This window comes from Cygnus atratus, chromosome 1 (assembly GCF_013377495.2).
Source record: "Cygnus atratus isolate AKBS03 ecotype Queensland, Australia chromosome 1, CAtr_DNAZoo_HiC_assembly, whole genome shotgun sequence".
Taxonomy (NCBI): domain Eukaryota; kingdom Metazoa; phylum Chordata; class Aves; order Anseriformes; family Anatidae; genus Cygnus; species Cygnus atratus.
The window spans coordinates 15,783,813-15,808,889 of NC_066362.1; the positions used below are offsets into that span (position 1 = coordinate 15,783,813).

Genomic DNA, 25,077 nt, shown 5'->3' on the forward strand with positions numbered 1-25,077 from the left:
GAACCAGCTTGTGTATTGTTAATGCACAGAAGTCTCCCAAATATGTGTTAATAAACAAATTACAGCAGACAATCTTTTTGTTGTCCTACGTACCAGCTGCACCCCCTCAGATAAATTCTTGAGGCATGACGAAAGGATGGCAGCAAATGTAGTGTTTGAGATGCATGAGTGGGAGAGATTATTTTTGTGGATTTACTCCTGCCTGCACCTTTGCAGAGCAGAACAATGGCTCTGCTACCAGTAGTGCCAATATAACCACTGCTGATTGACACCAGTTACATGATTTTACCACTTATACCTGTACTTGGCACGTAGCTTAAGTGTTTACAATGCACTTGAGCAAAGGATTGATACAGAAATGTTAGCATTATTTCAGATGATCTGAGAATAGAAACCTTTAGAGCTGTAAAGCAAAAAATGAAAAACATAAATAAGATATTTGAGACTTTGAAGGCACAAAATAGACACATGCTTCCCACAGTTGTATTCTTCTGGAATTGCTGGGTTCAGCTGAGTTAGCTGGCTGGAATAAGAAATAAATTTAACAACCAAAGTATGTCTAAAAAATTCAGATATGAAAGTTTCTATGTATTAAAGCCCTAGTATTAAATGTGTAATTCTTCATTTGGTGTCATTAGTCAGCAGTTCACTGTGATTGGGGCAGCTGACACTGACCATCGATATCCTTGGCCTTTTCCCTCTCTATCTCTCTCTACAGGGAAAATGACTTGTTTACACTTCTTTCTAGAGGCGTATTCTGTCCAGAATCAGGCTGTTCTCATTAATTGGAACTGTGTGCAATTGGTCCGCTATGAATTACACTGTCAGCCAGACAACTCAAATCCTTTATGGATAAATTCTCATAACTTTCAAGTCATGCAGGACTTAAATCTACAGCAGCAAGTGTGTATCTCCCTGGAAAAAGAATAAGGGGTAGAGACTACTCATGCAGTAATTTGCACTCCCCATTTGCACCATCGCTGTGGTGCCTACACTCAAACCACAAACAGCCATCAAGCAACAGAGCAGGACCATCCCTTTCCTCTGTCTCCTCTTGCCATGACACATCTCTTGACCAGCCTGGGTACAATACTGCCCGATTAGGAGCAGAAGAGTTGGAACCAGCAGCTCAGTAGGATCAGGTCAGCCTAACCACAGGGATGCTTCTTCAGTGGGCTCCCACATCTGTCACGTTAAAATTGAAGCTTTTTGCTCAGCTTAGATCTCCAGATCCCAAACAAGTTGCAGCGTCTGGATATTCTACCAGGGGATATGACTGCAGCCAATGTTATGCCAAGCAGGCATAATAAGCAGTCATCTTCTGCTGCTACAAATTTAAAATCAAATGTCACGTCTCATCCCCCTTTCTGGATAAAAAGGCCTGTTTGGTCATTGGTTTGCCGTGATGATGCAAACTAAATCTCTAGGTGTATTTCCATTGTTATGTAAGTGATTACAGTAAAGTCAACAGAAACTTTGGAAGCACTTCAGTCTGGTATTTACTTGAGTAAGGGTTTGCATGAGTGTCCTCTGCTGAAATCGGCTCTAATTGAGGCCTACTACTCCCACACCAGTATGTAGCCATACAGCTCAAAATTAAAGAAGAAAATACAGAAATTGTCAGCTTACCATATTAGAGTACACTACACGGTATATTTTAAAAACAATTTACTGTTCAGTGTTAGTACAAAATTGAAAACAATAGACACTGCGTGGATTCACATTTTCACATGTATTTCATCCACATATAAACAGCTACGTACTTTATTCATGCTCCACAGCTGTTTAAATGTTAAATATCCAAATAGCAACGATACAAAATCTGTATTTTTTATGTTATTTTTTCAGCACCTTTATTCCAGTTTGTATCTCCTTGTGGTACACTGGGTAACTCTGTAATAGTGAAGAAAATGCAGTTTACTGCCAAGACTGATGTTATAGCCATTGGTCTTGTGGTAGGAGCACATAAGTCGTCAGGTAAAGGGCCTTCTCCTTCAAGAATTGCACATTTTATTTTTCAAACGTTAAATCAAAAGTTATTAAAAAATGATCATTGAGTAAGCTGGATGAGATCTTACATGACCTGCATGTTCCAATGCCTCTATCTCCACAGCAGTCACAAAACCGTGTATGAAGTGGTGGTGTAGGAGCCAATGGGCATAAAAGCAGAGAAAAAAGAGGCATCAGTGTTGCTGTGATTACATGCTGGTTCCCACTTGTTCAAATATTCATGGAGATTAGTCAGCCTGGTATGCATTTTTTCCATTTCTGCTCCCAAGAAAGTGGTTGCATCCAAGCACAAATCGTTTCTATATACAGTGACTCTGTTACTTCGATTATCACAGAAGCACTGTTTGGATAATAATTTTATTTGTGTAGTTGGGAGTAGAATTATGGCACTCTGTTCTGCTGGAAATTGACTTAATGAAAAATTATTACAGAATATTAAAAAATTATAAAAATAGAATAAACTCCTCTTATCTTCTCAGTTACGGGTTCCTATGTTCAGAAGTTCAGGTTATTTCAATGTATTTGATTAGAACTAATCACATGATTAAAATAACAATCATTTGGCATTAAGAGAAAGTATCTAGTTCTCCTTAAGAGAGGAGAAAAAAGATTTCTGGTTCTGCTACCAACTTCCCTCCAAACCCCCAGCCTCAGTTACTTAAATTACTTGATTGTGCTTACCTTTAAAAGTTTTTAAATAAAATCAGTAGAAATTGTGGAGGCAACAGAGCACTGAACACTGCACCAATATTGCAGAATCTTTGGTTGCGTTATTTTTTTTTTCAGTAAGAAATTTCAGTGAGAAATTTTATTATGCCTAAATATAGTAAAATTGCTGCCTTCACCACTACAAAAACTCTACCAGCTAAGGCCATGTTCCGCGCAAAGGAGTTTGTCTATGGATTACAGAGCAGGACTGTGGCAAAGAAAAAGCCTTGAGGCAGCAAGAACAGAAGAAAGGGTGTACTTAAAACAAGTTTGGCCTTTTCTCCATACTTTCATCAAAGGAAGGAAATACATTGCTATTATTGACTGAAACACTGCAGTCAGATTTGCTTTACCTAAATGTTCCCAAAGATCTGACTGTGGGTGTACGTCTGCACTTGCAGCTCTGTTACCAAGTCATCAGAAGATCTTGTGGAGTGAAAGGTCAGCAGATATGCAGAACTGAGAGGGATCTGTGAACTTTCCCCTTGCTAAGAAAATGCTAGAGTAATGAAATATTGCAAATAACTGTGGTTTGGCAACACAGCTCTAAGAGCATGCTGTGATACACACAAGCCAGAATGTGAAGTTTGGAGATCAGGATTAAAAAATAACAAATCCTAAACAAGACAATTTCTTAGCCAGTGTATCTCGTCAGTATCCTCCTGTCCTGAAAACCCTTTTTATTTTACTCATGAAGTAATCAGCAGTGAAACCAGGCCTACTTTTATTTAGAAACTGAAAGTTAGCTGTACTGCTCTAGTTCAGATTTTGACATCTTCCTGGCTTTGAATTGTGCATTAAAAAATAAAAGCACCTCTATCCAGATCGGTAGCCTGTCTGAATAGAATCCCAGAATGGTTGCGGTTGAAAGGGACCTCTGGAGATCACCTGGTCTTACCCTCCTGCCAAGCAGAGTCACCTAGATCACCATTTTCCCCACTGGCAGAAACTCCAGTAAGACCCAAGATTACTCCACATCTTCTTGACATAACTTTCCAGTTCACTGTGGACACAATTTGGTCAGCCTCCCACAGAAGCGAGCAATGGATGTTACACGGTCATGTCTTGCTGGCCTTGGCTTGCTGGGTGTTTTGGATGGCACCTGGAGGCTACAATAAGCAAAGCTGTCTCTCTCAAACCAAAGATACTATTTCTTCACCCTGAAGCTTGCCTTACTATGTAAACATCATCATTGCACTCTGTCCGAAGAGGGCTGTTTTATATCAGTAATGAGACTTAATTTAACTCTGAGTGTGCTGAGTCACAGCGAGGTTACGTGGCCTCACTGTGCATGCCTGGGGGAAAGTAGGACTCCTCTGAATGCCTGGAGCACATTTTCTGAACCTGCTTGTCTCACACATCTTAAATGATGCTTTGTGATATACCAGTAGATGCAGTCACTTCATTTTTAAAGTGTGAAGAACACAAAGTTGATTTTTAAGGACTCTGCTCTTCCCTCAATGACTTCAGACACAATACCTTACCCAAACAAGTGAAGCAGCAGCGATAAGGAATTTGGGAGCGAGAAATGCAAACCAACAAACAACCGCCCTTACTGCCAACCCCTTGGCATGTCTGTGGCCAGCTCCCGCAGCCAGGCACCCCACCAAGGGGCCGGGAGCGGGTGGTTCCACCTCCCAGCGCTGCCACAGCCAGGCACCGCTCTCCCTGAACCCTGAGGTGAGGGAAGGCGCAGCGGGGAGACCCCCGCAGCCCGTTGAGCTCCCTCCGATACTGACGGCCCTGCCTGCTTGCTTTCCCCTGTACTCGGCTCTGGTGAGGCCGCACCTCGAGTACTGTGTTCAGTTTTGGGCCCCTCGCTACAAGAAGGACATGGAGGTGCTCGAGTGAGTTCAGAGAAGGGCAACGAAGCTGGTGAGGGGTCTGGAGAACAAGTCTTACGAGGAGCGGCTGAGGGAGCTGGGGTTGTTCAGCCTGGAGAAGAGGAGGCTCAGGGGCGACCTTATCGCACTCTACAGGTACCTTAAAGGAGGCTGTAGAGAGGTGGGGGTTGGTCTGTTCTCCCGTGTGCCTGATGACAGGACGAGGGGGAACGGGCTAAAGTTGCACCAGGGGAGGTTTAGGTTGGGTATTAGGAAGAACTTCTTTACTGAAAGGGTTGTTAGGCGTTGGAATTGGCTGCCCAGGGAAGTGGCTGAGTCACCATCCCTGGAGGTCTTTAAAAGACGTTTAGATTTAGAGCTTAATGATACGGTTTAGTGGAGGACTTGTTAGTGTTAGGTCAGAGGTTGGACTCGGTGATCTTGGAGGTCTCTTCCAACCCGGATGATTCTGTGATTCTCACTCCCCCCCCCCCCCCCTCCGGCGCTCCGGGCCGCGGAGGCCCCGCCGCCCCCCCTCAGCGCCTCTCCCCCCTCCGGAGGCGGCGCCACGCCGCAGGACAGGCGGAAGGAAAGGGCTCGGCGGAGCGGCCTCGGGCTCGGCCTTTCCCCGCCCCGGGGCCCAGCTTCCCCCCGCCCCGGCGACGAGCGGCTGCGGCCGGGGCCGCCGGGTGGCTGCCGGGGCCGCCCAGCGCGGCGCAGCCAATGGTGGGCGGCGGGGCGGGCTGCGAGGCGCCGGGCCGCCCGCTGCGGGAGCCCAGCGGCCGGGGGAAGGCAGCCCTCAGTCGGCCGCTGCCGCGGAGGGGGAAGCCGGGCACCGGCAGAGCCATGAAGGACCGCCGGGGGGACCCGCGCCGCCGGGCGTGAACCGCAAGCTCGGCCGGCGGAGCCTCGGAGGAGGAGGAAAGGGGGGGGAGGAAGGATGAGCCGCATGCTGCAGGAGGCGGCCCGGAGGGTGCAGTGGAGCCGGTCGAGCTCCGCCAAGAGGGCTGCGTGCCTGGTGGCAGCCGCCTACGGGCTCCGGCTCCTCTACCCCGTCATCCGGCGGCGCCTGAGGCGGGCGGGCGGCGGGGCGGGCAAGCAAGATGCCGGCCGGGGGGAGCCGCGGGGCGCCGGCTGCCCGGGCAGAGCCCCCCCGGCGGTGAACGCGGAGTTCTTCAAGCAGCTGCTGGAGCTCCGCAAGCTGTTCTTCCCCAAGCTGGTGAGCGCCGAGCTGGGCTTGCTGTGCCTGCACTCCGTTGCGCTGGTTTCCAGGACCTTCCTCTCCATCTATGTGGCAGCGCTCGACGGGAAGATCGTGAAGAGCATCGTGGAGAAGGAGCCCAGGAGCTTCGTGGTCAAGTTGATCAAATGGCTGATGATCGCCATCCCGGCCACTTTCGTGAACAGCACCATACGGTACCTGGAGTGCAAGCTGGCCCTCGCCTTCCGCACGCGCCTGGTGCACCATGCCTACGAGACCTACTTCACCAACCAGACCTACTACAAGGTGATCAGCATGGACGGGAGGCTGGCCAACCCCGACCAGTCCCTCACCGAGGACATCATGATGTTCTCGCAGTCGGTGGCGCATCTCTACTCCAACCTCACCAAGCCCATCCTGGATGTCATGCTCACCTCCTACACCCTCATCCGCACGGCGCGGTCCCGGGGCGCCAACCCCATCGGGCCCACGGTCTTGGCTGGGCTCGTCGTCTACGCCACGGCCCGCGTGCTCAAAGCCTGCTCGCCCAAGTTCGGCAAGCTGGTGGCTGAGGAGGCGCACAAGAAGGGCTACCTGCGCTTCATGCACTCACGCATCATTGCCAATGTGGAAGAGATCGCTTTCTACCGGGGGCACAAGGTAAGGAGGACAGAAATCTGAGGGTGCTGGGTTTGCTCCAGCAGTGTCCGAGCTGACCTGCACTTCCCCTGCCACCCTCTCTGAGCACTTTGAGTCCCTCTGACATTTAAACCTGTTTACAGCTAGCACTTCCCGTTTCCTAGGAAGATGCAATCTCACAGGCAGTGTCTGGGGGGAGCAGAGCGTAGTTCCCTTATGCTCTGACAGTGTTCCTGTTTTGCAGACGTACCCTATGCCTTTCTAGAAAGCTAATCGTCGTTATTGTTTTTCTCCCACCCAGTGCATTCCGCTTAACTCTTCCAGGCTTTTTTTTTTTTTTTCCTTCCTTGTTTATGAGCTACCAGATTTAATGCTGCCAAAATCAAAACCAAACCACACCGGAAAGTCTAGGGGAAAACTCTGTGATAGTAGAGATTGCTACAACCTTTGACACTCTTTTACATAGCTAAGCAAAGATATAGTCATCAGAGTCTTAAAATAGCTTAAGTACAGTACTTCAGCAGTCGCAGTTACATAAACCAGTGGCTTGTTTTAAAGCCACCTTACCAAGCAATTCTTCATATTTTATTAGAAGTGAATCTTGGCTGTAAGAGCTTTCAAACATGATTTGGAAAAACAAGTGGTATCGCATAAAGTGAAAATGAAAACTGGAAGCTAGCCTGACGTCTTACTAACACTTTCAGTCCTAGCAACGATTATATAATGCAAATGATTTGTTTTGGTAGAAGCAATTGTTCTCTAAAGCTGCCTGTAGTAGTGTCTGAAGTGCAGCTAAATTAAACAGTTTCTTCTATTCCCACGTATACTGGCTCGAACAGAACGCATTATGTCACACTGACTTGGAACTATCTTTGACTTGTTAAACCTCTTGGGATAATTCTCTCTTCCTCTAGACCGCTCACAAAACCAAGAAGCATTGCATTTCAGTGATGAGCCCTGCAAGTCAGAGATAATTGATCCCCAAATGCTTTCCAATTTGAGAAGTTTCAGTTGCTGTGAAACTCTACAGCTGCATCTTCATTAAAAGGATGTAGAATCAATCTTACTTTGATTGCTAGAATCAGCTATAGTGACTGCCTGGTATGTTGTTCCTGTATGTATCAGAGATCTTAAAAGAACTGAAAACTTGCCAGTGGGCCATCCAGGGACAATGATGTAAATAAGAACCAGGTCTGCTGACTTCCCTAAAGCTGTGTACTTTTGCTGTGGGAATGCAGCACTGTGAAGATGAAGTACCACACAGTAAATGAGATTTAAAAGCCACAGCTCTGGATAATTGATTAGTTTGTGCACATATGTGAATGTACTTGTGTGGCACATACATCTTTGTTGCGTTGTATAAATGTTTTATTTATTTTTATTTTTTTTAACTGTAGGTGGAACTGAAACAACTGCAAAAAAGCTACAAGGCTTTGACAGATCAAATGAATCTCATTTTATCCAAACGTTTGTGGTACATCATGATAGAGCAGTTTCTGATGAAGTATGTCTGGAGTAGCTGTGGTATGATTATGGTCGCTGTGCCCATCATCACTGCAACGGGATTTGCGGATGGCGGTAATAGCATTTTTACTGATTTCCAAATGTTTCTTTGATACTTCCTCAAAAGACTATTCTTTCTTTAAACGTTGTTCAGATTTATTTACTGTGCACAGACTTTGTTACCAGGTCCATGTCTCATGGGTAACTTTCAGGCACAGGAAGTCAGCTGAGGAAGGAGCAATGCAAAAGATACAGCTTCAAACATAGACCCGATAAACGGCGTGAATTCAGGATGCTGGTGTGACATGAGATTGTAATGACACTTGCAGTCCTGTTCACTAGTTTGTTGGGATGGCATGCTGATTCTTGCAACATCTCCCGCTATTTTACGAACTGATATTTACTAACATTCCTAGAGAGCTTATCTCCTCGTCCCACAAACCATACTGTAATTACAATTAGTTATTCTATTACATGTTGGCCTGTTAAGAACCACTATTTTCCCCTGACTCACTGAGGGAAGAGGGATGATGTTCATATTTCAGGCTTGCATGGCATCAGTGTTGACATCCTGTCACAACTTTCCAGGAAGTGATACAAGACTCAAGTCATTTGTTATTGCAGATGGTATAAGAAAAAGAGAGCAGAAAAAAAGGGCAATTAGGGAGTGGTAAAGACGAGTCAGGGAGTTCGCTTCAACAGGTTTCCTTATGCACAACTTGAACCACAGGATATGTTACAAATTTTCTGGGATTCATTAAGTGTAGATGATACAGTGTAAGCAGAAGGATGCATTCTATGTTTGATACGTTTAACCAGGAATGAATGGATTGTTTTCAGTGTAGGTCTTGGTAATTACATTCCAAATCAGAGCTGTCCAACTGGACAAGCTTGGTTCAACCTGCCCACACGTTATTTGGCTGGCTTGCAGTTGTGCCTGCACGTGGCTGGGTGTTCAGCTGCCTGAGCCACAGGCCATCACATGGCTCAGGAGGGCACTATATCAGGACCAAGGCTGGCATCTGGGTAACGGCATCAGAAATACCAGGAGGTCCTATTCCCAACAGGCTAATTCGTAGCAAGGCATTCTACGTCATGCAACTAGTGAAGGTTTTCAGCACAACAGAGAAGCGATTAATCAGTTTAAGAGTCTGTCTGCTAGCATGAGAATGAGTGCAGTCAAGACCACACATTGTAAGTATCTCGCTGGTATTAACAGCATGAATTGAAAAATGAAAAAGAATATCCTTTGCGGGGATTAAGTCACAGTGAAAGTGTATGGAACAAATGAGTGATAATTGATTTGCGTGCATGCTAAACTAAATAGCATTCCTGTTACTCATGGATATTCTTCTGATAAATACTTTTCAAATGTGGGAGAAAAAAAAAAGACAAGGAGATAGCTCAAGTTGTAAAGCAGCAGAATATTTGCTACCAGCAACACAAAATGTTAAAGCACAGAACTTATTATCGAGCCCTGAGGCATATCATAATGATGCTTCATAAACACATTATTAATAATTACAAATCAACACTGTCAAGATCAGCTAGAAGTATAACAGCTATTCAAATAACAGAGCAGACTTGAACTTTGAACGAATATTGATCTAGCTGGTAAAACAGTGCTTCATGTCTCAGCAGGTCAGAAGCAAGTTGGTTCAAATCTGAAGGACTAGATGGGCTGGATTCATTACTTTAGGCCATTCATTACTTTAGAATTGGTATCAAAAAACCAGTATCATGATCAGACCTGAGATTTCAGGTATATATAACCTCTCTGCCCTGTTACAGTGTCCCACTTTAAACACAGGAGGCAAGCTGTATGAAAAATGTCTGGGGAAAAAAGTTAGAGAAAAGCAACCTCGGTGGGTTAGGCATATAGTATTGGAGACCGTGTTTCAGAACAGCAAAGTGCTCATAAATGCTGTGTAGTTTTAATTTTTCAAATACCCCCAGAATTATGCCTGAAATGGCTGATGCAGCGGTTTGTAGAGATCTCCAGACTATTGGGAAATGAGCTAGCCTGGGTGCTGGAAGCAGATTAAAAAAAATTCATTCAAGAGGAATACTGCATTAGTGTAGTTAAGACATGGGCGGTTCCTAAATGACATACTTTTGATAGTTCTGTGTACCTTGCATGGGCTATACTCCCAACAAGACCAGTTAAATTTGGTTCTCTGAGAAGGAAGAAACAAATTTCAATTTAGTTTATAGTAATGAATTAACTAAAGGTTACCCTTCTTGGAGTGACAATGATGTTCCAAATAAGTGAGAACTACATGAGCAAGAGTTTTGTAATACCTCCTTTCACTGCAAGAGGTTTCCTGTCGTTTTTAATAAAAACATACCTCTCATTGCGTTCCAGGTGGCTGGATTACATGCAACTAGTTGATGGTGTACTGGTGCTGTATAATTTAATCTAGAAAATAGGAACACGTATCTCACTTACTAAAAAGTTACAAGACCATCTGAGGACAGAAAAAGGAATATATAGTGTATATGAACAAATTTATTAAATGAGAAGTTTATAAAGTTTTCCCTAAATGATATATAGCCTATTTCAGTGATTCAGATGTAGTTATGTAGGGATACCTTTTTGAATGTGTGAATAAAGTAAAAAAAAAAAAAAAAAAACAGCAAACAAACCACATTTAGATTGAAGTATCTAATGAGGACAGAAAGATACATACATCTGGCTTTGCTACTGCATGTAGATTTCTGGACAGTAGATCTCTACAACCTGATCTTGTCAGTGAAATGAGGCAGTACCAAGAAAAAAAAAATACTGTTTGTTATACTCTTGTTCTTGGGTCAGATGAACAGAGAAGCTGTGTTGTTAGAGAAAAATATCTTATTTAAACGCATGCCTTTAATAATAAAATAACTTGCTGCATTCTTACAGAAATGTTGCCAAGTTTGCATCAATATGAATGTTTCATTTTAAGTGAGTAAACGAGGCTGAAAACAAATAATTGCAAAACCAGTAAACGTTCTATCAGAAATCTGTTTCAAATTAGGTTTCACTTTTTCATATTCTGAAAAATTTCAGTTGCATAATTATGTATTAAAAGGAAATTATCTAGGTAGACAAACAGTATAAAAGAATAGGAGGTATTGCATAAGAAGATGAATTCCTTATATTCCCACTTATTGTTCCCGAGCTGTCTATGCTAATTGCATTCACCAGATCTTTCCAAAGGGTAGTTGTTGTAGAGTTAAATTTTTCTTAATTTGAAAGCTGCTTTGTAGTGGCTCACATTTTAATCATAATTTATTTGGTAGAGATAATTTTCAGAAGAATATCTAACATTTTTTTTATTTTTTACTTTTAGAGATTGAAGATGGCCAGAAACAGGCAGTGGTTAGTGAAAGAACAGAAACTTTTACTACGTCACGAAACCTGCTGATCTCTGCAGCAGATGCTATTGAAAGGATCATGTCTTCATACAAAGAGGTATCGTACATCAGTCAAATGCAAACCAGAAAGGAAATACAAGTAAAACAGGATTTACATCTAATGTAAAATTAAAAAACAGAAATGTTATTTTTAAGGAAAATTCTACTGCAACTAAATCCATGGAGATCTTTGAAATGATTAGAGTTTGGTCTTTAGATTTAAGTCCTCAAAGAGTCAAAAGTGCACAGCTGCCAGTATGATGCAACACGTAAATGTAATTTGTTGTACCTGTCTTCAGGTGTCATCGGAGTACAGTAGAAGTTCCTGGAATCTGAGTGATAAGGGTTCAGATTCCCCCTCTGTTTGGAGCACAGACCTGCATTCAGGTTGTCCTCCTCCCAGTGGACAGTGTATTGGGACTCGCATGTAGAAAAGTACATGAAGTGCAAGAAGAATGGAATGCTTATTTTCTGGCTGCCTAAACCCTAGAGCCATTTTTAGTATTTTCTGAACCTGTTAAATTGTAAATAATTTTGCAAAGTAGAGAAATTTTAGCGGGAAAAAAGTCCACCTTAGGACTGCAGATAGCCCAGAAATACAGGATGTTCATCTGGAGGATCAGAGATGTTTCAGGACTTCACCCCAATTCTAGTCAAGTTGGACTTTCATCTGTGCTCTCTCTGGGGGGTTTCTCTAGGTGCAGACTGTTAAGCAGAGGAAAAGCTCTGTTATTCTCCTCAACATTTTCTTCTACCTTTGATTCTGTGTTTGTTTAGCTAGTTTTTGCTCGTCCTTTTGGTGGGGACCCCTTTTCTGGGAGGAGGCACACATTAGCTGGGCAGCTAATCAAAGACTATGGATTCCATTACTTGGAATCCAGCCATAATAGCTACAGCTTTTTAAATTGGGAGAGGAGAGGTAGTTTGGTGCCTTCAAATACAGTCTCTGACAAGGCCAGAGCCTGTCTTTTTTTTTCACAAAGTGTTCTTCTCTAATGGACTGTGATTTTGACCTATGCTGCTTTAGCTGTTTCCCTTCTTGACCTCTGCTCTTATGAGACTGCCAGATAACCTATTATGCCCTGATGTTATTCTACTCTATTTTCAATAATTTAGTCAATTATATAATGTACATGGGGACTTACAAACATTGTGGTTTCATTTTTTGGAAACAAAAATCCTTGCAAAGTAGTAGCAACAGCTGAACAAACTCATTTGTTTTATCACGTGGTGAAATTTTAATCCAGGCAGTATGTGATCAAAGATCACTTCTTAGAACCTCCATCTTAATTTTACATTTGTACTTTTCTTCAAGAAATACTGCAGAAATTCAGGCAGTTTCCAAAAAATGACAGTATGCTTCATTCCACTTGAAGTGGTAGTGAAGCTCCAATTCTTGCCCACCTGACCCACCACAGCAGCCTTCTTCCAGTCAGTGTTGCTCAGTTTGCAGGTGAGGTTGACTCAGGTTTTGCTTGCAGGTCAATAGTTTTGGTAGTACTTCGTGTTTTGACAAAGTGAGTTTGTAGAGTCATGATTTAGAAACTTAATACAAGTTCTATTTCTTGTGGGGTGCTGTTGGTGCACATTTCATTCATCATATGCAGGATTTTCTCCATCAAGCGTCACTGCTATTTGCTGGAAGGGTTACCACTGAATTTGCTAGAAGGACTCCAGTGTGGAGAACGATGTTACAGCTCCTACAGCCTCAGGTGCTGTTAGCCCAGTACTTTTCCCAGCTGTAAATGCAATTACCAACAGTGCAAGACAGTGTCCAACTGATGGAGTTGAAACAGTGGCTGATTACTCTCTTGAAACTGAGTTTTTTGAGATGCTGTAGCTAGTTAACTTCCAGTGGAGTGATGGCCCTGCCTAGTACTCACTTCTGAATCTTGCACAAACAGTGAAATTTGCACAGGGTTGTATCTTGCTCTTCCTGTCTTGTTCTCTGCATTTAGTATAAAAATCTGTCTTTTTAAAATCATCTAATCATACCTACATAAGAAGATGCCCAGGTTTAATTCTTTGCTGCCGGCAGATGGAGGCAGTTCTTTGGGAGTTCTTGGCGGTGTCAGTGCCTGTGAATAGGAGATCACCAGGACCGGAGATCTGTTCTTTCTGTATTCACCAGGTGGTAACAGAGATAAAAGGATTTTAAAAATGAGAAAGCCCTTTAAGAGACCTCACCATTTTAAAAATTCCCAGTTGTAAACCAGGGTCTCAGATTTAGCTCTGGTGCTCTGGCATGCAGTTGATAGGAGAGTCGTTTCTTTTCTGTACCGTATTTTACATTAGCATGTGCCCTGGTGCTACCTGTTTTACACAGGAAAAGCACACCTTTCTCAGGAGGTTTAGGGAACACAGGGAAATGAATAATGATGGGTGTGTATTTTTCTCACTGCTGTTGGTCTTTATTTTCCTGGGAAATGCAGATACTTTGTTTTTCTTTTGTATGATAGGCTATTTTCAGCTACCTAGCGTAGCTGTTCTCCACAGGCTGAAGACTGTAATGATCAGTGGAAAAGAGCAGTCCCTGCAAGCTCATTTACTAGAGCTAGAGTGAATTACACTGGCTGAAATCTGTCCCCCTCAAACTGTCTGTTTGCTGGCTGGTAGGAGCTGTGGGTGGCATTTGGATTAGCACAGAATCTCAACGGAGGAAAATTGATGGGTGACGCAAGATGCATCGTTGATCCTTCCAGAATAACATCTGAGAAGCAGTGACTTAGAATAGCTGGAAATGGTTTTCGTGAGTCTTTGGCTAAGCATCTAATTGTTTGAATTTGTGTCGTGTAACTGAAATGAGGCATTTACTGTTTTGCAGGTTACTGAGTTAGCAGGATACACAGCCCGTGTCTACAACATGTTTGCTGTTTTTGACGAGGTGAAGAGAGGCATCTACAAAAGAACTGCCGTTATTCAAGAGTCTGAAAACAACACTAAGAATGGAGATAAAACAGAATTACACATCAATGGGCCCTTAGAAATCAAGGGTAATTAAGTCACATTTTTATATATTTCTCGGGGGGGAATTCCTGGCTGGTGCAACGGGGCAGTAGTTGAACAGAGGTTTTGTTTCTGCAGCAAGTCAGCCTCCAGAGACCATGTTGCCTTCCATTTTATCTTCCTGCTGTTTTGTAACCCTGTGCTTATTTAGTGCTTTTCTAAAACATTTTCACGAAGATTGCTCAAGTATATCCTGTGAAAACTTTCAGTGAAAAAGGTATTTCAACTATACTATTAGTGGTGGTGGTTGTGGTGGTGGTATTAGTATCTTTACATGGACAGTGCCTGCTTTCCTCTGACATTTTTTTCCCCAGAAAACTGAGACAGTAACATTTTCATCCCCAAACACCACATTGTTTTGTTTGGGGTAGGAGGGAGACACAGATTGGTTCAGTAGTTTTTGACAAAAATAAGAATTTGTTTTCAGCTACTATCAGCCTTTGCTCATTTTTTCATCATTTAGTGGGAATTGTCAACTGGAAATGGGCTGGCAACTTTACCATTGCCCCCATCTCCCAAATGATCTGATCAATATGCACTTCCTCCTTACAGTTCTTCCTTTCTCTGTCCTGTATCCTTTTGGTGCCACTGTTTTTCTATCTGCACCCTCCGTGAAGCATTTTTTGTGTACATCTCTTTCTTACGTACCATCTCTCTCCTTTTTTCTCTGAGGTACATCATACAGATTTTGCAACTTTTCCTAATTTTCCCAACAGCCCCCTTCTGCTCCCCATCTCTTCTTTAGTGTTGGAAGGCCTGCTTCCCACCTTCTGGCCTCTGAAAACCAAAATATCAGTTGAGTTGAAGGCACCAGAATGCTCTCTATGAAATACTTTTTTTACAATTTCAACAGCATTGCCCTTCAGCACAAATTTCTCAACGGTCCTCTGAGAAGGTTCTTCAAAACAAACAGTCTGATGCAGCAGAATAGATAGCTGTGGAAACAGCTGATGTCTTAATCTTGTAAATCTTGGCAATATTTGGCCGGCACTAAAAGAAATGACATCTTATAGAAAAAAGGGTTTTAGTTCATTTGGAACAACAAAGTCGTTTTGAGGCTATTTTAGATAAGTACGCGTTTTAAAAACAAATATGTTTGGTGTAACAGAATGCTGTTTGTGTTCCCTGTTGGTTTAGTACAGTAATACGCTGCTCCTTTTTCTACAGCCTTTTCCTGAGGTTTGATTCCTCCACTGAGGCACATTTCTTCTGGCTTGAATTCCTCCTAAGTTGCGGTGACTAGTGTTTGCTACCGAGTGCTTGCAGGCTTTCAGAGGCAGCTAGCCAATACAAAACATTAGGACACAAGGACTTAGACGGAATTTAGGCCAGATGAATCTAGGCCACAGGTTCCATATTATTTTTATGACAGGTTCCATTGTATACTGGTTTTCCTCCTGTCTTTCAGTCTTGATACTTCAGAAATCCCTGCAGAGTGGATTTATATGAGGATAAAAGAACACGTGCTCACAACGTGTATGTCTCCATTGTTAGAAAAGAAAAAACGTAATATTCAGCTTCTCCAAAGGCTTTTTCAACACGTACTCTTTTTAAATCATCCAAAGTAAACTTATGTCCCTAAATAATGCTTGTGCTGTGTGCCTTGCGTTCACTATTATCAATATGACCAGCGTGAAAATAGGAAAAACATTAGAATATTTTAACAGACAGTAATATCGCTATATATGTTGCGTATATAACAATTCAGAATTTTGAAGTTGAAATATAATTGTGTACATCTTGCAGAAGTACTGGCAAATTGTATTTCTGATTATGTCCAACAAGCTTTAAAGGCATGCTAAGCCTGCAGTCAAACACTCTGAAGTTGGGAAATGAGAATTAAGTTTTCTTAATATTTACTTGGCTTACTATTTTGTATCACAGCTTTTTTTTTATTTACAATTTCTCTCCTGTACCCAAGTGCTTCAAAAATATGCGTGAATTTTGCAGAATTTGCTTGAGATTGTCTCCACAGAAAATTACCCTTCATATAGGCAGATGAGTTGTAACTCCAGTGGATGTATGCATGTGGAGTGACTGGTATGGCCCTCTTCTACAAAAGTATGTCTTGGCCAAATCTATCAAAATCGGTGGTGTGGTTTATCTCTCAGTTGCATACCAGGTGCCTTTGAGGAGTCTGAAGGCAGTAGAGCCTGCTATGATAAAGCTGCAATTTTTTTTTTCAACAGCAAAACACTTTTGTTTTCCATAATTTCATGTTGAACACCGCAGAACTGTTTCAAATAGAACTTACTTTAGAAAAAAAAAGAACACTTGGGCTGATACATGACACACAAATTTTTGCCCAGTTTGTTATGGTTTGACAAAGTTTGAAGAACTTGAACAAAGAGCCTCTTAAAGGAAAATGTAAAACTTCACGTTACCTGAAGGAAATACTACCAGATCCCTTTATAATAAACTCAACTTTTCTTTAATTCCATTTTTCTTTATTCAGATTAGTCTAAGTTTTAAAATGTGCAGCCTTCTAATACAGAGGGGGATTCATTTTTCTTTGCATCTTGTGCATAAAGATAATTTCTGGTACTTGTCTTGGAACCCAGCTGTTGGGTTTTGTTAGACAAATCCATCTGCAGGCAACCAAGAAGGTAGAGGTGATTTCTTTTTTAATTATTCCCAGAAGAATTTGTTTCCAAGTCCATGTGTTATATACATCCAAATGTCTGATGGGCATCGTATATTTAAATTTGCCACTAACCCAGATAGTAAATATAGCTATTGGAGTGAAATAATATTATAGAGGTTTCCACAAATACTTCTCAGAGACTTTTACACTGTCTGTGGCTTCAAAAAGAGATGGAAGCAAGCCATTAAATATTTTATCCTTTGCTCTTGTTGCTGGGGGAGGCTGAACTGGGCTTACAGTTTCAGAGCGGGTAGCAAAAGGAGATTCCATTTTCCAATGAAATCTCCAACAGAAGGTGGACTAGACTGCCTGTGTCCAAGGCTATCCTTGAGCTTTTTTACTGATTGATAACTACCACCTATTTAAAACAAAATACAACAAATACAGGTAGGATGTGAATAAATGTGTCTTTGTAGTGCATTATATATTTCTAATGCATATTGTGCATTATATTTATAATGAAATTTTGGATCCATTACACACTTTTGGCTAATGCTGACTGTGTCTTTCTGACCACCTAAGATATATTACCCAGATTTTTTATTCAAGTTGAAACTCACCAATTTATACTTCTCAGGTGTGCACAAAGGCTGCAAGATACTGCTTAATGGGAGGTTTCCAAAAAATTAAATGTTGGTGTTTTCTTTCCTTTTTTTTTTTTCTAGGAAAAGTTATTGATGTTGAACATGGAATTATTTGTGAAAATGTTCCAATTATTACTCCGAATGGCGATGTGGTGGTTTCCAGACTAAACTTCAAAGTAAGATGATATGCAAGAATCTTCTGATTGTTGCCATCCCATTAACATAAACAACACAGAATTCATGTACCTTATGTTAAGTACTTGGAGGAGCATATGGATAAAAGGGGAAGTCCAGAAAGGTAGGCATAGTAGCTCGACAGAGGCAGACATGTGTAGTTTATCCTGCTCAAAGAAAGAGAAGAGAGGATTTCTGGTGCTGTTTCCATCTGAAAAAGGAGACCTGGGATTTTCAAGGACATATATGAGAGTCTGCATCCATTTTACTTAATCTCGGTGAAATTGGGATGCTTTACTCACATGGGCTCCTTTTAAGGTCTGAGTTCACAGCAACAGTGAAAAAACTTAGCATGTAGTTAGCTTTAGCTGATGATCACAAAGAGCAGTACTAATAGTTGACAGTATAATTCACAAGCCTTTACTCGGTAAAAGTGGAGTCTTTATTCAGTAAAAACTTGGATTGTTTTTAAAAAGCTTTTACAGATACCACTTGGTACATGCTTGCGATTTTAATTGTTGACTTTTACTGAATTACTCCCATGCATATCCTGATGTACCAGTGCAGATGTTACTATTTTAAAAATAGTTGAAATTACCGGAACACTAACTTGAATAATTCCAGCAGGTCCTTTAATTTAGCTAAAGCAAAGTGTTCCTCTTGTCACCTCTATGCAGTACAGGCATTAGCAGCTAGAAGGACAGGGTCCTACTTATAGCAAGGCTTCCTATGGCTCCAGTGTAGGAATTTCAGATTTGTAAAATTACAACTTTACAGCCAAGGAAACAGTTTTATTTATTTGCCTCAGCAGACAAAACCAACAAAAAGTATAATGTAACAGTCAGTATATTTATATAAAACATTGACATTGTGATTATGCATATATATATACTCCTATGTACACGTTAATATTTAAATGAATAAAACCAAGTGTATTGCACCCAAAATAACACTGGTAATTAAGTAGGAAAGGACAACATGAAGTAATTTTTCCAAATCATTTGATCTGGCTCACATAGCTTAAATTATTATTACTGTTGGGCATAGTACTGCTCTGTATGCCATCAATAACTTCGGACCTGATCCGCATTAGAATAATTGATTCTGACTGTGATGTATTGATCTTTTGATATAATTAGCATACCATATGGAAACACTCGGACATTATAGAAGTTATTTTCATTATTATATCTAATTCCACTGTTTCCAGAATGTTTGCATAAAAAAATGTGCAGGTGGTTAATGAAAAGGGTTGATAATTTGATATAAATGCTTGCATACCTCCCTCTAGGGTTCTTAGAGCACCTTGTGTCATACCTACTGCACAGTAACATATTTTCGTTTTCGTTATTATTGTAGGTCGAGGAGGGCATGAATCTTTTAATCACTGGTCCTAATGGCTGTGGAAAGAGTTCGCTTTTCAGAATTCTAAGTGGTTTGTGGCCTGTGTATGAAGGAGTTCTCTACAAACCGCCTCCGCAGCACATGTTTTATATACCACAAAGGTATGTGTTTTGCTCAAGGTGATACCCTTTTTTTTTTCTGGTTACATAAATTTTGACCCTGCTTCTCTTATTTTCCATCTGTGATATCTAGAACCCAGTTACAAGGTGGTGAGCACCACCTCAGCTGTACTGAGAGAGCTAAAAGAAGAGATTGCTTTTTGTTGGTTATTCAAATCTTTAGTCATTGACAAGGGGTAGCTCAAATGTGATGGACACTACGCTTCCTTGATGGCTAAAGAGTCTTTTATGATTGGGATCAAGGGAACTGACTAGAATCTGAAACAAATTTGAAATAGACTTAATAGGTCGTAATTCTGATTTCATTTTAAAACCAAAGATTAAACCAAGTGAGAGAGTTTTGGTTCCCATATTTTGAATTGTTCAAAATAATGGTAAAAACTTCAGCTCTTCAGCTTTTACACTGCAAGACAAGAATCCAATCCAATATTAACAGCAAATTGCCCTTTTCATAATGTGGGTTCATTCCACTAAAGGGAAACGGCTTTTTTATGCTTTGTTTGTGCTCTGATGTGCTATTGGACTCTAGGAACATAATTTAATGCAGTTGATCTTGAATATCTCCTCAGAGACTTCTAACTAGGTTGTTTTGTGAAAGCAAAATCAAACACTGAGAATCTTTGATTGCTTTCTGTAGTTCATTTCTTCCCATGGGCAAAAGAAGTATTCATGGCACAGTTTGTAGTCTTGTTTAAAAGGTACAAGTTATTAAGCTGAATGGAAAACATTAACTGATGAATAGATTTTCTTTGCTTCAGTTGAAGGTAACGCAGACAATTTATCTATAACTTTTTCAAATTTATGTATAATTTACTGTCAGCCCCTGTCATAAAAGTTCTACACAGAGAAAATTTTGAAATCGTAGTACATCACATAATGTTCTAGACTCTCCTGGAAAGCATTACGTTATTTGAGTGCTACTGCCTAGAAAAGAAATATGATTTGTAAGTTAGACAACAAAAGTAAATTATACGTATATTTTTACCTACCTACACACAGTCTTCCTAGCAGAAAATCGAGAGGACTTGATTATAAAATAGAGATATGGAGTTGGAAGGTGAAGTATGTGAGGTTCCTGCTTCAGTACCATTATTTTATGGCTCCCCTCATGTTAGCTTTAAAGCCGTAGATTTCTACATCTGTGTCTTCATGGAATACAGCCTTTCATTAACACCTTTGCAAGAACCACGACATTCTGGGTTTATGGCAAGTTGTTAAGTGTTTTGCAGTTTAATTCTTATTTTTTCTCTCAGGTTTATACCTGCACAGATGTCTCCTTCTTTGAGTTACAGTGGCGTATGTAAATCATGGTTAACAAGAAGTAAAATGTGTGTAGAAAGATACTGCATGGCATATTTCATCATATGTTTGTCTGAGAAAGTTACTTGCATGTTTTAAGTTGATAATTACTGGGTATCTGCCATTCTGAGCTTGCAGTTGTAAGGGAGATATAAATAAGATGGTATATAAAACTAACAGATTAATTAAGTACATTAGTGTCTATAAGGTGCTTACAAAATAGGATTGCTTATTTTTATTCTCTTCAATTAATAGTTATAAGGCATTTGGGACATGATCTTTTTTATTCTGTTACCTTCAAAATGCGTAGTGTGAAGCAGCTCTATGTAATAATTAGCAGTAATTTTTAGATGATTGAATGTTTGTGGAAAACAGTATTTTTCCTTAATATGATGTAGATTCTGAAAACAGAAGTATCAATATATTAGTAAGTAAAACTAGTTTTGGAGACACTGCCTTAGTTACTTAGTAAGTCCTTATTCAGTTTTTCTTTTTTTGTTCTATTTCAGTTCATCAAACTCTGAACTTCATACAGAATGCTTGTTTTTCATATTGTCTTTCCTATCCACAAATCTCAAAGGCTTTATCTTACAACATCTGTATGGGATCAGGGAAAGAGTTATAATCCCAGTTTTATTCCTGACTGACGAATGCATGCAGAAATCAAATTCCATATTATTGAACCGTCTGTTAATGTTGGATGGTCAGTTTGAAACGTATAAGGCTTTTATTTTTGAGATTATTCAACACTTCTGTAACACATTTTTTATTAAGATCTGATAATTCCAGCTGGATTTGTGAATGCTCAGCTCTTCTAGAAGTCTGGTCCTATGTTTGTCGCACACGCTAAAAAAAAAGATTGCAGATAGTGACCGATAGTGGACATTTTGGTTTAAGTGAACTGACCAGCTTCTACTCTGTAGTCAAATCAGAAATAAAGAGATGGGAAGGGCAACGTTCACTAGCATCACCATTGTGGGACAGACTGAACACTGACTTGTCAGTTTCCGAGCAGCTTGAGGGCTTCGTTCAGGTAGTTGGAGCAACATGCTCTATTAAGTTTTTCAGAACAGTATTTCAGAATTCCTGTTGTGTGAGGTGTTCCTAAAATCATTATTTTTCATAGGTGGAACGGAAACTATTCTGAAGGTTTTTTTGTTGCAGGAAATCTTGAATTTCAACCACTTCTGTTCTCTGTGTGATCCTAGCCCCTTCCCAGAGCAACATCTGAGGCCTCCAGCCCTTCCCACTGATGTCCGCTTTACTCTCGGAGAATCAGTAGACTCTCACGGTGTTTGGGCAGATTTGCCGTGGTGCTGGTGGAGGGGATTGAATCCCATCTGCTGGGTTTTGGTTTCCATAAACGTGGTTCATTCTTAGCTGTTTCCTCTAACTTTGGGGCGCTGGAGGAATTGGCTCCAGCACACCTGTTCATTTGCAGACCTCTAAGTCAGAAACCAAGATTCAGCCAGCATCTGTGCAGCCCTCCGTGACTGAAGCCGTGTAGATACTGGCATATCACCCTAACAGTGGACCCTGAGGGTGTCAAGCCAATGCAGTCCATCCTAATACCATCCTCCAGGAGAAAGGGTGCAGTGCGGAGGTCCTGCTGCTGCTGGGTAGTCTCTGGGATACGAGTGCCATTGCCATGCCTTGGCTCTGCATGAGCTCTGCACTCCTGGAAGATTTTTTTTGGAGTATTCCCTTCTCAAAGGGCAACAGTGAGTGACAGAGAGGGCTCTTTTGACAAGAGTGCTCCATGTTGTGGCAGAATATTTTGAAGCCTCATTTGATGGAGAGTTCAGCTGTCAAGGTGTGGGTTCAGTAGGCTCAGAAGCATGGCCTGTCACTTTTAAGGGCCTTGTATTTCGAAAGGGACTGTGAGACTTAGTCTTGGAGGGATTTGTGGGTCAGTGTGACTGAGGGCAACGAAGGGGTTGGCAGAGGACAGCCATCAGATTTGTTAGGATGACTCTGAGGATTCTGAGCTGCTTCTTTTTGCTCAATGTATTTGCTTGCTGGGCTTTGAGAGCCTTAGATGAATGTCTGATGAAAGGTTTGAGCAGCTAAGGAAGAAGGGCAGGGTCTGGATCCACCCTCTTTCCAAACAGGTGGAGTTTGTTGAAACATCTGGGAATTACGGACCCGGATTGTGCTCGAGGTCAGAGGGAGGGAAGGAGTACCATTCTTCAAGGTGGTACACAAGTCTGAAACAGCTGCTGGAGACCACTGCACAAAGCAGAGACACCAAGAATGACTTGAAGGAGATTCAGTTTTAAACTGAGGTTTCTACATTTCAGGAGCAGATGTGGATCGCTTTATGTGGTCCTGGCAATTTTTGCTGCCTTTATTCCACTTCAGAGTGTTTTTTAACAGCTCATTTATTTGTGGCCTAAATAAATTACGCATTTAGGTTTTTTTTTTTTTTTTTTTTTTTTTGTCTGTCCCTGGCTCTAAAATACATGTAGAATTTCTCCAGTGGTTACTAAATCATTCTGAAGTCCTGAAATTAAAGCAGCTTATTATGGAAGTTCACCCTGGTGCAGCCATTTTGCTTATTAACCCTATACAAATTGCTGCTTGGTCAAAACTTTCTGTTTGCTTGTTTAGAAATAATTCTAAAACTGCAGACTGGAAAAGATGGTGCCCTGCCTCCGTTTCATCATCTATATATTGCAGTGTTACTTTAGAGAAAATTTGGGTTCCAGATTAAGAGGATTTGGGAGGTGGTAAGACAGTATCACCTGGTGAGGTATCATCTACCTCACACTTTAATTTGATGGGTAAATGAAACTGGGACATAGCAAAAGGCTTTCAGGTTGATGGATGTCTATTAGAGCAGTGAATTAGGACAGCATGTATAATTGTGTATGTGTCTCTGTTGCAAGGACGTGGGAGATGGCTGTCCGTGAATCAATATCGTTACAGCTGAGCCTGGTAAGAGCTTCTTCCAGTGTGCCTGTGGCTGAACGTAATTCTGTGTCAGCCTTCTTGGCCTCTTCAAGTCGTATGCACTAACCTCATCTGCACATGGGGATTGGTGGAGAATACAATGACAGCTAAGTAACAAAATACTCCCCAGTAAATAGGAGGTCACTGAAAAGATTATTTTCTCATTTCTGCTCAAAACATCACAGTGTTTGTAGTATTGCAAAAATGCGTGGGAAACCATGTCTTTGCTGAGTTCAAAGGCTACACACAAAAGTATGATTTATTAAAGAGTGAATTATGTCATTGTATACTCCTAATTTTATCACCAGTGCCAACACTTTGTAGTTAGGTTTACTTAGCATTACGTAGGCTTTAAAACAGAGCCTTAAGAGTCCCCTTTTTTCTTTATCTCTTTAGAGTGCCTAGCATCATTATTCTGCTTCTTTTGATTTTACCTCTCTGAAGTCATATTAGATGTGTTTTTTCCCCTTACACAGGGCCAAGGCCTGTAGAATTTGGCCTTTATCAGTCACACTTCTGATGGATGCTCTCTAACTAAAAGTCTCAGCTTCCTCAGTTGTAAGGAAACACAGATTCTGCATGCGTTGGTTCTCGTTTTGTTAGTTCTCCTTTTGATATAAACGCCAGCAGAATTTTACACCTACATACTTGCAGGTTACCTTGACAACGCCACAGGAATATTCAGTGTCTCTCCACTGCGAAGCTGCAGTGAAGCTGTAATCACCATTGGAATATTGATATAAATTATTCATTGTTTTCTGCTGTATGTGTCTTATTTGCATTGAGGAATATATCATGCAGTCCCTGTTGGTTCCCTAACCTTTTACCCTGACTCCCCAGTCTTCTCAGCACATGCCTAAAACATCCATCAGTATTTTTCTCTGTCTTTGTTGAGGATTGATTCACTGATTTGTATTCATAGAACAAAGTAGTTCTTAATCCACTGCACTCCATTCTCCATGCCCGTTTTCACTGGTTTCTCCCTCCATCTTATTTCTACTGTAATTTGGGCATTTTTTGAGAGTTGTGTTTCTCCAGCGGCAGGCATAGCTTCCCTCTAATTCCATGTGGCGTTCTGATAGAAAACACAACCCTGGTCACTTTCTCAGCAGTCACCACGACAGTGACATTGTAGCACGAAAGAACATGGTTCATGGCACCAAAGGACATGGTTTAGTGATGGGACTCAGTAGGTCAGGTCAATGGTTGGACTTGGTGATCCTGAAGGTCTTTCCCAACCTCAATGATCTATGATTCTATGATGACTCTGTGCTTCTAGGTCTGTGTTCTCTTTCTGTTGCTCATTCTAGTAGAGCTCTAATATTGCTTTCCTTCGATACCAGGCTTGTCAGATGCTAAAGCAGAGGCAACCAAAGATGTACTAGTGTCAGATGTTGTTTGTTCTATATCACTTATGATTTATATACCTGTATCTTGCTGTCTTCTTGCCAGGGCAGTATGGAATGTAACGGACTAAATGTTTCTGTGCCCCTCCTAAGCTGCTTGTTTTTGCATATGTCTGCTCTATTTCTGATGTTTTATCATGCGATCCTCCGCAAGTCTTTTCCTGTCTGGTGTTTTTCCTTCTCTATTCTAAAAATATCCTCAACTACTA

General features: G+C 41.3%; 1 protein-coding gene across 1 annotated transcript in view; it reads left to right on the plus strand.

The window, feature by feature from the left end:
• The first annotated feature begins 5,393 nt into the window (after positions 1-5,393).
• ABCD2 (ATP binding cassette subfamily D member 2) overlaps positions 5,394-25,077 on the plus strand; it is a 47,451-nt gene continuing 27,767 nt past the window's right edge. Inside the window, exons 1-6 of the mRNA XM_035549275.2 lie at positions 5,394-6,402; positions 7,779-7,959; positions 11,217-11,338; positions 14,105-14,273; positions 17,596-17,690; positions 19,048-19,193. Coding sequence (XP_035405168.1) covers positions 5,482-6,402; positions 7,779-7,959; positions 11,217-11,338; positions 14,105-14,273; positions 17,596-17,690; positions 19,048-19,193 — 1,634 coding nt within the window. The 5' untranslated portion in view covers positions 5,394-5,481. The remainder of the gene's footprint in view (positions 6,403-7,778; positions 7,960-11,216; positions 11,339-14,104; positions 14,274-17,595; positions 17,691-19,047; positions 19,194-25,077) is intronic.